This window comes from Malaclemys terrapin, chromosome 4, assembly GCF_027887155.1.
Source record: "Malaclemys terrapin pileata isolate rMalTer1 chromosome 4, rMalTer1.hap1, whole genome shotgun sequence".
NCBI classification, from domain to species: Eukaryota; Metazoa; Chordata; order Testudines; family Emydidae; genus Malaclemys; species Malaclemys terrapin.
Genome location: NC_071508.1, coordinates 55777530 through 55790883, shown reverse-complemented (window position 1 = coordinate 55790883; position 13354 = coordinate 55777530). Strand labels below are relative to the sequence as shown.

The window sequence follows — 13354 nt, the reverse complement described above, 5'->3', positions numbered from 1 at the left end:
AATCCTACATCAGTGGAAACTGACAAGTAACCTTTTTCTTCTCTCCTATTCAACTTGCTATGACTGTCTCGCTGCAATGTGCATTCCATTCCTCCTCCTTCTGTCTGTACTGTTATCTACCAGTGCTTGGGTACAGAGATAAATGTTTCACTCAGTCAAATTCCAAATCAGCAGCTAAGGGAAGAGTCCATCAAGGTACTGTATTCTCTATCCTGGCAGTATATTTTATTCTACCATCTCCATAGCTAGTGCTATGTTTTCATATATGTTCAAGTGTCAATGTTAGGCAACCTTAACTGCCTTAACGAAGTTTTGTGACTGTGGTTAGCCACACAATTTAGCAAATTTTACATTAACATTTTTACTGTCTAGTGCAGAAAGGCCTCCAAATTTTAAATATCCCTTTTAAAATCTATTAGTCCTTGCCAAAAAATTAAATAACAGAAAATCATTCCCCAAAATAGCATTTGCTACTTTTACTACTCAGTAGCAGGGTAACTTAAGAAATATTTTTATCCAGTCTGTGAACTTTCCTGCCAACATTATCAATAATGTTGGTAACCAGAGAGGTAATGGCTTCTGCTGAACTAGAAATACATAAAAACATAATGTATACCAAATAAGGAAAGCCATATCTTCTAAGATACAAATCTTCTACAAACAATAAGGTACAAAAATTAGATCCCAAATAGAAGAGAAAGTCATTAACTTTGTCTTTTTAATCACTGTTACCCATCACTGGTAAATGTACTAGTCTGCATGTATTTGTAATTGGCTCTGTGGCTTTTGATGTGCTACAAGCTATAATCACAGCCTGCTTTGACATTTGCAAAATAGGACTGATATCCTAAGAGATTTTTCTAGTATATAGTCTCTGTGTCCATCTTCTTTGTGGGAATTTACAACCTTTTACACAAAAAATGAACAACAGTTTATTTCTATTATTAAATGACTGCTGTGATTCTTTCTTGAGTAATGAAAACTCCATTATTATTGCTTCAGTGATATATTAGATATGGAACAAAAGCTAACATTAAAGGTAATCTTTGTATAAGTGAGATACTTCATACAACTAGCTTTTTATGAAGGAGGAGCTGTTTAAAGGGTGACTGTTATCAACTTTAAGTTCCTAACAAACCCTTCTCATTTGTTCCTACCTGTTTGTTCACATCTAAAGCTGTGAGCCAGACAAGCAGACAGGCTATGCTGTACAAACAGGCAAGTCCCTGTCTGAGATTTCTCTACAGTATTATTGTTTGAGTAGAAGTACTGTGCTATTTTAAAAAAAAAACTCTGACCTGTTTCAGATATCTCAATGGGATCTCACCACTATCTACAGTTTTTATCATTTTATTTATACAGGAAGCTCAGTATTGGGTTTTAGCGAGGACTTTTTTCCTTCTTTTTTATTCTTTGTATCTCAGGGCCCAAATTTTCAAAGATGACTAGATATTTTCAGTTCCTCAGCTTTTAGGTGTTCTTCTTCATAAATTTATAAGCAAGAAGGGACCGTTATGATCATCTAATCTGACCTACTGCATAACATAGGCCATAGAATTCAATTGGTAACTTGAACACCAAACTTGAGGCACTTAAAGGGGATTGAATATTCAGAAAGTGCTGAGTTACCCACCTTCTGAAAATTAGATGCCTTTAAGTCACCTCAGGTTGGGCATGCAAAAATTGAGGCATTCAGAATTACTAGTCATTTTTTAAAAATCTTGTCCCAGATTTCTAGCTTGGTTCATTGAGGCACAGAATCACATAAATTAGCGAGAGAAAATAGGTTATCTAGTCCCTCTCTCTACCAACGCAAGGTTGATCACTACGGTATATTTACTGCTGCTTTCTTATATGGAGGTGATATGTCTCGTTGAAGGCCACACGGTGAACTAGAGAGAGAATTGAAATATGATCCCAGGATCTTCTAGGCACCACCATCACGTTTGCTCTAACCACTAGACCAGTGGTTCTCAACCATGGGTTCGGGGCTCCCTAGGGGGCCTCAAGCAGGTTTCAGGGGAGTCTCCAAGCAAGGCCAGCATTAGACTCACTGGGGCCTAGGGCAGAAAGCCAAAGCCCCACTGCATGGGACTGCAGCCCGGGGCCCTGAGCCCACCCACCTGGGGCTGAAGCTGAAGCCTGAGCAATGTAGCTTCATGGGGGCCCCTGTGGCATAGGGCCCCGGGCAGTTGCCCTGCTTGCTACCCCTACCGCCAGCCTTGGCTTTTAGATTCAGAAAAAAACAGTTATTGTGGCACAGGTTGGCCATGGAGTTTTTATAGCATGTTGGGGGGCCTCAGAAGAAAAAGGTTGAGAACCTCTGCACTAGACCATTCAAACGTCTGTCAAAATGTAATTGTGGGGCATATGCCCAAAACAAGGGACGTGCTTAAAATCAGTGTAGACATGAATATTTAAATATTAAACTTCATAAAATAATCCATGATTGTGGCTTTAAATACTGTAATTACTATTATTCAAGCTCAAATATGGAATAACATCATGAAGTTTAATATTTGGATTGCTTATGCTGATATAAATTTTAATTACAGTAAGAAGTAATGGGGCACTATGTTATTTCGTATGAGGAACTTTCAGTTGTTGAGGAAAAACCTAATGTGATAGCAGGCTATTCCTAGTAGATAAGCTCCCAAAACAACAGGCCTGAAGCAAGGAAAGCTATAGAAATTTGTCCATAGTACTGAAAAGATCACTTAGCACTTTCATTAAATGCATATTAATTATTTGCAAATTGTAATGCATCTCAGAACCGTGTATAGATTTTTATAGCAAACACTATTAATACAGCACAATGTTTATCAGTCTGTAGAGTATTAAATGTTCGACTAGTTTTGATTAGGATCGCACATTGTATTTCTGTACTGTAGTTTAATTTGGAGCATTTTAAATGTGGAATTATTCCAATTTGGGATTATTTCTTTCCAATGCATGATATTTGTTCCATTCTATAAATAATCCAAATGATATGTGCAAACACCTTACTTTAAAAAGTATACTTATGTATGCATGCTTCAGTGTGTGTATTCTACAAAACTTCATTTGTATGAGAGAGAGATTGTTTTGTAACATTTTTAATCTTTGTGAAGGTGTATGGGCAAGTCTTCGTTCTAGCAATCGATTTATCAGCACTCAGGCGCCATTCATTGATGTCGGTGCAAGACTAGCAGGGAAAGATAACACAGCGTCATACAGTAACAGTTCATTTTTGCAAAACCAGCTTCTGAAACGCCAAGCTGCCCTCTACATATTCGGAGAAAAATCTCAGTTAAGGGTAATGTCTATCTTCCTTATGAATTAAAAGAATTTTTGTTTGGTTGGGTTTAATTTTTTTTATAGATAAATAACAAAAGAATGTTCTAGATCAGTGGTTCCCAGCTGCTGGAAGCGAAGGCCAGTACGTCCCTTGGCCCGCGCTGCTTCCAGCAGCTCCCATTGGCCTGGAGCAGCGAACCGCGGCCACTGGGATCCGCGATCGGCCGAACCTGCGGACGCAGCAGGTACACAAACCACCCCGGCCCGCCAGGGGCTTTCCCTGCACAAGCGGCGGAACAAATTTGGGAACCCCTGTTCTAGATACAACAGATGGGTAACTTTTCTTAACGTGTAAACTCTCATAAAGTATTGGCTATGCAGACACATATCCACATTTTTATTGTCTTGTTATGTACTAGGTTGCTGTGTACAATATATTAATATTTAATACAGTATAACCCAGCACAAGATAAGGTAATCAAATGTGTATTGTCAATGATGCAGTGGATCACAGAGTAACATATTTCCCTTTTTGTTCATTTATATTTTAGAATCATTAAAGGTCAGACTCAGACAAGTTGGGAGATTTTGAAATAAAAAGTAAAGCTGACATAGAGGAAAGGGGGGAGGGATAGCTCAGTGGTTTGAGCATTGGCCTACTAAACCTAGGGTTGAGAGTTCAATCCTTGAGGGGGCCACTTAGGGATCTGGGGCAAAATCAGAACTTGGTCCTGCTAGTGAAGGCAGGGGACTGGACTCAATGACCTTTCAAGGTCCCTTCCAGTTCTAGGAGATGGGATATCTCCATTAATTTATTTATTTTATTTTATTTTTTATAAGTTGATAGATTTCAAAATAGCCTACTTTGGGAGTATGCACAATGTTGGAGGAATGGAAAAAAGTCTTGCTGTTCACATAGAATAGAATAGAAGTATCTAACATCCATTTTTATTGCAGGTGGTAGATGGAGGGAGTATATTTTGGTATCTTTTGCAAGGGTTTTGTAAGAATCATTTTGTACTAGGCAGTTTCTTATGGAAAAAATGAAATGTAAATTGTGTTTGGAAATTCTTAGCATTAAAGCAATATCTTTGAAAGCATCTTTTCTCACATAGATACTTTGCATGAAGAATATGCTTGTCCGATGAATAATGTGTCATTGTCTTATTCGTCCACAGGGCTTCAAACTTGATTTTGCTTTGAATTGTGAATTTGTTGCTGTTGAGTTCAGTGACATCCGACAGGTGAAAACTAGTTTTAAAAAGATGATGAGGGTTTGTGTTCCCAGTACTATTCCTACAGATTCTGAAGTAACATTCCTTAAGGCACTCGGTGAATCAGAGTGGTTCCCACAGGTAATTCATATGGCAGATGCTTCTAAAATTTATATGTAGTACTGTTTACCCAGAATAAATTCTGATCTCTGCTGACAGAGAAATATGTGTTGTTCTAACCAACAAACCTTTCTCTTTGTTCCTTGTAATTACATTGCATTAAATCAGTTATATCATTATATAGACATTAACTATTATTTTAATACAGCATTAGGACTTACTGATGTGAAATATATTTGACAACTAGACAGTGTAATTCATTGTCCCTTATAATGTGGAACAAAATGCCGGAATACAAATTAGCTTTTTTACTGTCTATATTAATTTTTATGGCCTTGATTGCATCAACTTTAATTCTTCTGTTTCCTATTAAAGTTAGATAAAAATACAAATGTAGAACAGTGAAATAACTAAGCAAGGTGAATGATAAATTGGCTATTTTATTTTAACTCGTACACCCATTCTTCATATCTCATCACATCTCATCTCTGTGTACTAATTCTGCATTTATGTATATACCTTCATTTAATAGATAAACTAGTCTATCTGTGAGCTATTAATAGTCAAACATGGAGAAGCTCTCATATAAAAGTCCTTCAGTGCGATTGGTATTTTGAGAAATTCTCTACTAATCTCTCCCTTTCCTGCCTCTTCCCACACACATTCACACAGAGATTAACCAAATAAAAATATGATTAGGGATGTCTTTTGCAGGATTCAAGTGAGTGGGGTTGTGGTAAATTAAGCTCTTTGTAAATCATAATAAGTATGAACATTTTTGGACAACTAGATGTTATGTTAAGAAGCTATTGTTGAACAAATACTCTTAAAAATATAATAAAACAGGATAGATCCTTTTTATTGTGATAGCCTCTCAAGGAGAACACTTGCACTAAACAGACAAAGAGTGAATAATGCAGTAGCTCTGGAAATTAAACACCAAGGCCCATATTTTTGCCTGTCCTGTATAGCAGTGCACGGGGGGATTCCTTACACCTCCTTACTCCCTTGTGTTTTTGCACTATGCCAGCACTTCCAATGTATGGGAGATAGTTGGCTTCATAGAGCTGCTGTGTCCACCCCCTTGCTCAGATGGGTGAAAATGTGGGAGAGGATGGAGCCTTGACTCCTCCACCCTGCCAACATGCTCAGTAGCATAGTTACACCAGCATGTTGGGGTGCATATGCAGTACACTGGATATAGATTTGTCAGAGCATGTTCCCTCCTTGAAGAAGCAGGGAGATAGGGAGATTGTGGGAGTCACAGTGTCCCTTCAGCAGTGCTCCAGGTGCACAACAATGATGTGCTTCTCTTGCTTTGGACTAGATCATAATGTCACACATTAGCCCTAATTCAGTATTAAGACATTTTCATGGTGCTAAACTAAAATAATATACAGTATGGTTATAAATACAAACTGGAAAGCTAATGTGAGTTTATATTTAATTTGCCATTTTTTAGACCATGCCTATGAGAAAACTCAAATCTTCATCCTGTAGATTTGTTTTTAGTATACAGGATTTTCCTCGGCTGGAGAAGAGAGAAATAAATTACACAGTTTGTGTTTTAATCCTGTTTAAAAAGGTTGAATGATTCTTTAAATGGAAGTACATAAATAAGAAAAAATGAAATGTACTACAGTATTTTATTAAGTTAGCATAATGCACATTAGATTCAAATTAAGAAATTTAAAGTAATAATGTTGTGCTTTCATTTAAATATATTCAGCTTGCCGTGTGGCTCCTTTTATTTGAAAGATAACGTAGGCTTCCAGACAGCTACCATAATACTTATTGTTTGATGGGCTGTTCAATTGTATCTATTACACTTTTCAGTTGCAATTACAGTTATAATTACAATTATTTTCTAAATCCTTAATGACTATGTGAGCATTGAAAGAAGTTGGGCATTTATAATGAGGATGAATATACTTTTTAATCCTCTTCGAGTGATTCCATACACCTATTCCACTGTAGGTATGTGCACTGGTGTGGAGAGTTTTTCCTTGCGTACCTATGGGGCAGTCATGCATGCATCCTGCCTTTCCTTGTGCCCAGAGCCAAGGTGTAAAGGGTGGAGCCACCCCCTCAGTTCCTTCTTAATGTCAGTGGTTGGACATTGTTGTTATGCATTTAGTATGCCCTCTTGTCATTATAGAAAACAAAAACCCTGTATTTACTTTGTTATAGTTCGTAGTGTTTAGTGGTAGTCATTCATCCATTTGGACTTTTCTTTATTTTATTTTATTTTATTTATATATTGTAATTGTACTAGTTTGCCCAAGCAAACTTTGTCTCAGTAGTAGGAGAGCTTATGCCAAGATCTCCTAGCTTCAAACCTTGGTCCAGGTGTCACAGGTGATGCCCATTAATACCCCTCACTCTCACTGTTTGAGATGCTTGGCTGAGGACCACATAAGGAACCAGTGTCCAGTCTGCCACAGATTTAAATCAAGGACGAAGAAGCAGAGAGAAGTGCACCTTCAACACTATTGCATGGAATCCACTCTTTGCCTGACATCAGATCCCATTTGGTCTCTGCAGGGGAGATCATCCAGCACTCCTTCAACGAGTGCTCCCCTCAGCCTTGCCATCTGACAGAAATCTTCACCAGAGTGTCTCTAAGGCACCACAAGTGCCCTCTGGCTAGCCTCAGCCTGGGACCATCTCATAGTGGCTGTCATAGACTGGAGTTGTTGGCTCCAGTGCCTACTATGGGACCATGGAGATAGGCTGCTGTCTTCAGGGACTATGAAGGATCCAGCATCTCTTCTGAGTGTCATACAACCTCCTCTCTTAGGACAGGTCTACGCTACCGCTTGAGTCGATGTAACTTATGTCGCTCATGGGTGTGAAAAAGCCACCCCCCTGAGCGATGCAAGTTACAGTATGTAAGTGCTGTCTACACCGGTGCTATGTCAGCGGGAGATGTGCTTCCACCTCTCGCGGAGGTGGAGCAATTATGCCAACAGGAGAGCGTTCTCCCATTGGCATAGAACGTCTTCACTAGACACACTACAGCAACGCAGTTGCATCAATGTAGTGCTTCTAGGGCAGACCTGCCCTTAGTATCAACAATGCCAGAGGCCTATGCAGCTGTCTTTCAGTACTGGATTCCCCATTTACTCTAGGGCGAGGTCCTCTATCAGTATCAGTGCAAACTGGGCAGACTTTGGCACTGGCATTAGTGACTGCTTCAATGCCCTTGGTCTCCGGGATGGTACCGTCTTGTCAGCATTGTCAACAATGGTATGTAGGCCTCCAATACGTATTCAACAACATTTGGTACCAATAGCTAGAAAGACACTAATGCTGCCACCAGCTCTGTTGTCTTGGGTGCAGATCTTGGTACCAGTCTCCAGTGACTCTTCCCAGTGCTGCTCCACCCTGGTCTTCCGAGTACGAGTACTCCTAATCAGAATCAGAAGTGGGTTCTTACACTTCCTGCTGTAAAAGAGTCCAGGATGTCATTGAGAATCTGGTGGTATTCAGATGGAGGAAAATCTTCACAAACTTGTTTATATTGTACACCCAACTACAAGCAGGGAAGGGAGCCCTCCCTCTAAACTAGGCAATAATGCAGCCTATTAAGTCACTCCAGAAAACTTCATTCTCTGTATCCCCTGTAGACAAGCATACCTAGTGAAATATCAGGTTCCTTCCCAAGGTTTTGAACAGTTTTAGTCACATCCTGTACCAGGTTCACTGGTGGTAGCTGGAGTAAATGAAAAGCATTGCCAAAGTCAGGCTAAGGCTACCCCAAAAGAAAAGGATGCAAAAAAGCTAGACTTTTTTAGATGGAAGTTTTATTCAGCTGCTGATTACAACTTAGAATTGTCAGCCACCATGCCCTGTTGACTTGGGAGGCAATGTCTAAATTTATAAATAAGTTGCCAGAAGACTCGAGGGATGAATTCCAATCCATCTTAGCAGAAGGTCATCTGGTCTCTTGATTGGCCCTGAAGGCTTCCTTGGACGCAGCAGATTCTGCTGTGAGGGTCATGATGATGGCAGTAACTATGCACCATTCATCATGGTTATAGTCTAGATGCAACCACAGAGCACAGAGGAGGAGGCCTCCACCTTCTGCTTCTTCAGTTGCTTTTTCCAGGCAATCTCAGGCCTTGGAGCAACTTTTTACTCCTCTGTCAAGAACAGCATATCTGCCAGCTTAGATCTCCGTGTTCCTTTCCCTTCCTTTGGGAGCAAGTTATTCCATGTCCTACAGGCATAGCAAACCATCACTTCAGACAAGTGGGTACTAAGCACGATGGACTCAGCATATATATCCTGCAGTTTCTTTCTATTTCCTCCCCCACCATCTGTCCCTTTTCAGGGACCCATGTCATGAGTCTGTTCTAAAACAAGTTCAGACTCTACATTCCTTTGGAGCTACATAGGAAGTGCCTTGTCTGCATCAAGGCATGGGGTTTTATTCCCAGTATTTCCCTAATACCCAAAGCAAGAGGGGTTCTCGGTCCTATTCTAGACCTTCAAAACCTGAATAGATACATCAAAAAGTTGAAATTTCACATGGTTTCCATTGTGTCAATTATACTTCTCTATATCCAGGTGATTGGTATGCTGCCCTTATCTTACAGATGCCTTTTTCTGTGTGGCAATCCACCCTGGCCACAGAAGGTTTCTGAGGTTCATGGTAAGAGGAGGAGATACCAGTTCACCATATTTCCCTTTGGCCTATTGTCAGCACTGAAGGTTTTTACCAAGTGCATGGTGAGAGCAGCAGTTTATCTCTGCCATTGAGTTGTCCAGATGTATCCATACTTGGACAATTGGTTGGTACAGGGCTGCTCCAGCAGCATATATCAAATCCTCCATTTGTTCAGCTGCTTAGGCCTGATAATAAACAGAAAAATCAGTTTAATCTCCATTTCAAATAAGAGTTCATTGGTGCAGCCCTAGACTCAACTTCACTCAGGGCTTATCTTCCCCAGCCCAGGTTTCTGGCTACACAGGACCTCTGTGCAGCATTCAAAGAAGAACCACAAACCACAATACAGAACTGCCTCAAGCTTGTATGGTGCATGTCTTCCTGTACATATGTGACCCAACATACTGGGATCCATCTCTGGGGTATGCAGACATGGCTAAAGTCAGGCTACTGCCCTCACATACACCATCTGTACAAATTGGTATGCATCACAGCCAGAATGTCATCATCCCTGGATTGGTGGATGGACCAGAACAATGTGTGCAGGGGAGGTCCTATTCTTACCAACTGTCTCCTCTGTGATTTTGGTAATGGATACTACTTCTTTGGGCTGGAGAGCTCAGTTCTGGGGTCTGCAAGCTCAGGGCATGTTGTCCATTCATAAGGTCAAACTACACATAAATGTTCTTGAATTGCATGCAATATTTCAAAAGTAACAGCAGTTCCTGCCATACAATCGGGGCAAGACTACACAGGTGCTCACTGACAACACCACAGCTATGTTTTACATAAACAAGCAAGGGATTATCAGGTCAAACAACTTTTGTCAGGGGGCTGTAAAGCTGTGAAATTTTTGTATATAGAATTCTATAACTCTCAAGGCCTCACACCTGCAGGGAGTTCTGAATTGCCTGGCAGACCAGCTAAGCAGATCATTCAGCCTTGATCACGAGTGGTGTCTCAACCCAAGAGTAGTAAGATCAGTACTTTGGGTACAGGGAATTCCTACAGTGGATCTGGTTTCAGATCAGCAAAACAGGACATGTTATAAATAAGATACAAGAAGTGGGTGCAGCTTAGGCCTCATCCTAAATTCCTATCCAAGGTACTATCTGACTGTCTCCTAAATCAGCCAATATACTTACTGGTCTTTTTTTACCGTAAGTCACGTGCTCATGAAGATGAACAAAAGCTGTATATTCTAGATGTATGCCAAGTTTACCTAAATAGCACTAAGCCCTTTCTTCCCAACTCTTTGTTTCCTATGTGGAAAGAATGAGAGATCCTCTTGTACTGGCACAACAACTCTTTTTAAATGGATTGCCAGCTGCATTGCTATGGTCTATACTGCTGAAGTTTGATGCCTCCTGTGAAATTGTCAGCACATTCAATTAGGGCACATTTGGCTTCTGCTGTCATGGGAATCATAGGGTTAGGAGGGACTGTAAGGGTCATCTAGTCTAACCCTCTGCCAAGATGCAGGATTTGTTGTGTCTAAACCATCCAAGACAGATGGCTATCCAGCCTCTTCTTGAAAACCTCCAGTGAAGGAGCTTCTACAACCTCCCTAGGCAGCCTCTTCCATTGTCCTATTGTAAGAACAGTAGGAAGTTTTTCCTGAGATTTAATCTAAATTTGCTATGCTGTAATTTGAACCTATTGCCTCTTGTCTGCCTTCTCTGGCAAGAGAGCAACTTTTCTCCATCTTTTTTATGGCAGCCTTTCAAGTATTTGAGAACCACTATCATGTCCCCCCTTAATCTCCTCTTTTCCAAACAAAACATACTCAGTTCCTTCAGTATTTGCTAATATGGCTTGCATTCCATCCCTTTGATCATCTTTGTTGCTTGCCTCTGGATCCTTTCCAGATTCTCTACATCCTTTATATACATTGGTGATCAAAATTGGACATAGTGTTCCAGCTGAGGCCTGCCCAGTTCTATCATCTCCCGTGACTTGCATGCTAGGCCTCTGTTAATGTAACCTAAAAGTGCATTTGCTTTTTTGTAACATCATCGCATTGCTGACTCATGTTGAGGTTGTGACCCACCACAACTCGCAGATCCTTCTCAGCAGTGCTGCTGTTAAGCCAATTATCCCCCATTCTGTATTTGTACATTTGGTTTTTCTTCCCTAAGTGTAGCACCTTACAATTATCTTAGTTGAATTTCATTTTGTCGTCTATAGCCCAATTCTCCAATTTATCAAGATCCCTCTGAATTTTAACTCTATACTCCAAAGTGTTGGCAGTCCCCCCTAGTTTTGTGTCATCTGCAAATTTGATCAGTTTTCTCTCTATCCCTACATCCAGGTCCTTAATAAAGATATTAAACACCACCAGACACGGAACAGATTCCGGTGGGATCCCATTTGAGACCCCACTCCAATCTGACATCTTTCCATTAATAGTTACTCTTTGTTTGCAGTTGTTTAGCCAATTATGTATCCACTTAATGGTAGTTCTGCTGAGCCTGCGTTTCTCCAGCTTACTTATCAGCATGTCATGCGGGACTGTGTCAAAAGCCTTGCTGAAGTCCAGGTATAGTATGTCTACCACATTCTCCCTATTGACCAAATCAGTTACCCTGTCAAAGAAGGAAATCAAGTTGGTTTGGCATGATTTGTTCTTAGTAAATCCATGCTGGCTGCTAGTGATTAGCCCTTCATCCTCCAGGTATTCACAACTTGAATGTTTTATACATTGATACCTGGGAAGCTACTAGAGCAAAGTCAGGCTGACTGGTCTATAGTTCCCTGGCTCCTCCTTTTTCCCCTTCTTTAAATGTTCCTATTGTTAACATTTGTAGAGTGGTGATGTGGTCCTCTGTACATACCTTTGCTAGCCATTATGCAATTACTGCAGCATCACAGGATGATGTGAATGTGGGGAAAGCAGTCCTACAGCCCCAACTCATCAGATTCTATCATCTAAGATTCTGGTATGAAAAAACTAAAGGAGGGGTAGGGCTGTCCCACCCGTTATATCCCTGGGCTCCGATCAGAGGGAAACTAAGATGCGTGTGTAGCTGCCCCTACAGGAACTGCTAGGAAAAACTCTCCAGCACCCGTGCATGAGATGAATACACTCTTACAGTGGAATAGACATACAACGCATCTCAAACAACAATTACAAGGAAGTAAGTAACAGTTTTGTATTTATGTATCATAAGTAGTTTAAATACTTCTGTAGTATAAGTATTTTTCCCTTTTACATCTTGTGGTAACAAAATAAATGTTATTTAATAAAGGTTCAGAAGACGAAAGATTAATTTTCTAAAGTTATGTCTTGTTTGGGAGTCTCTAAGGCAGACTCTGTCTTTTACTTTCTTTCTCCACCTTCCCTCCGTTCTCCCTATGTCCTCTCTCTTGTACTCTCCTTTCACAGCTAATTCTATTTTTTTTTTTTTACATCCATGAACCTAGATTTGTCTTATATTGTGTCTTTGCACCTACATTGCTTTCTTTCCTGTAACACAGTCAACATCTTTATCATTCTTCACTTTCAAGCTTTGAGACTTTTCACTGTTAATCTTAACCTTGATTGGATTGTGTCCAATACAACACGCAATGGGTTTCCTCCTACTGTTGAAAACTGAAATAGCCATGTTCAGCCTACATTAAAGCTGCTTACACAAGTGTGTTCTACTGTGACATTTGATCTTGGATTACCATACACCATACAAATGGTAGAAACTAAAAACAGAGACTTTCTCATTTTTAGGAATAAAATTGTTATTCATTACATAAATCAGGAAAATGTTCACAAAATTTGAGCTTGATAACAAGAAAGAGACTCCAATCCTACAAAAACTTTTCAGCACACATGTAAATATAATCCAATAAGAAGTCACACTGAAATCAATAGGACTGTTCATGGGGGTAAAGTTACAACTGTGCTTAAGTGTTTGTAGGACTAGTGCCGTAATGAATACTTGAGCATATACTTGCCCACATCCCAGCCAGCCTGGCCAAAAACAAAATATAAGAGAAAAAAGATTTGATCTATTTCCATAATACAGAAACTTGCTTTCTAAATGAATAAATTTAAAATTCTAAGAGTTTGAACAATCAA

At 40.0% G+C, this 13354-nt stretch overlaps 1 protein-coding gene across 3 annotated transcripts in view; it reads left to right on the top strand.

The window, feature by feature from the left end:
* Positions 1-13354, top strand: part of SBF2 (SET binding factor 2) — a 586194-nt gene that overhangs the window by 531431 nt on the left and 41409 nt on the right. For 2 of the 3 annotated variants that reach the window (XM_054025187.1, XM_054025186.1), the window contains 2 exons: positions 3111-3295; positions 4455-4631. In XM_054025187.1, coding sequence (XP_053881162.1) covers positions 3111-3295; positions 4455-4631 — 362 coding nt within the window. Of the gene's footprint in view, positions 1-123; positions 196-3110; positions 3296-4454; positions 4632-13354 lie in introns of all 3 variants that reach the window. The other variant, XM_054025185.1, reaches the window with a different exon arrangement.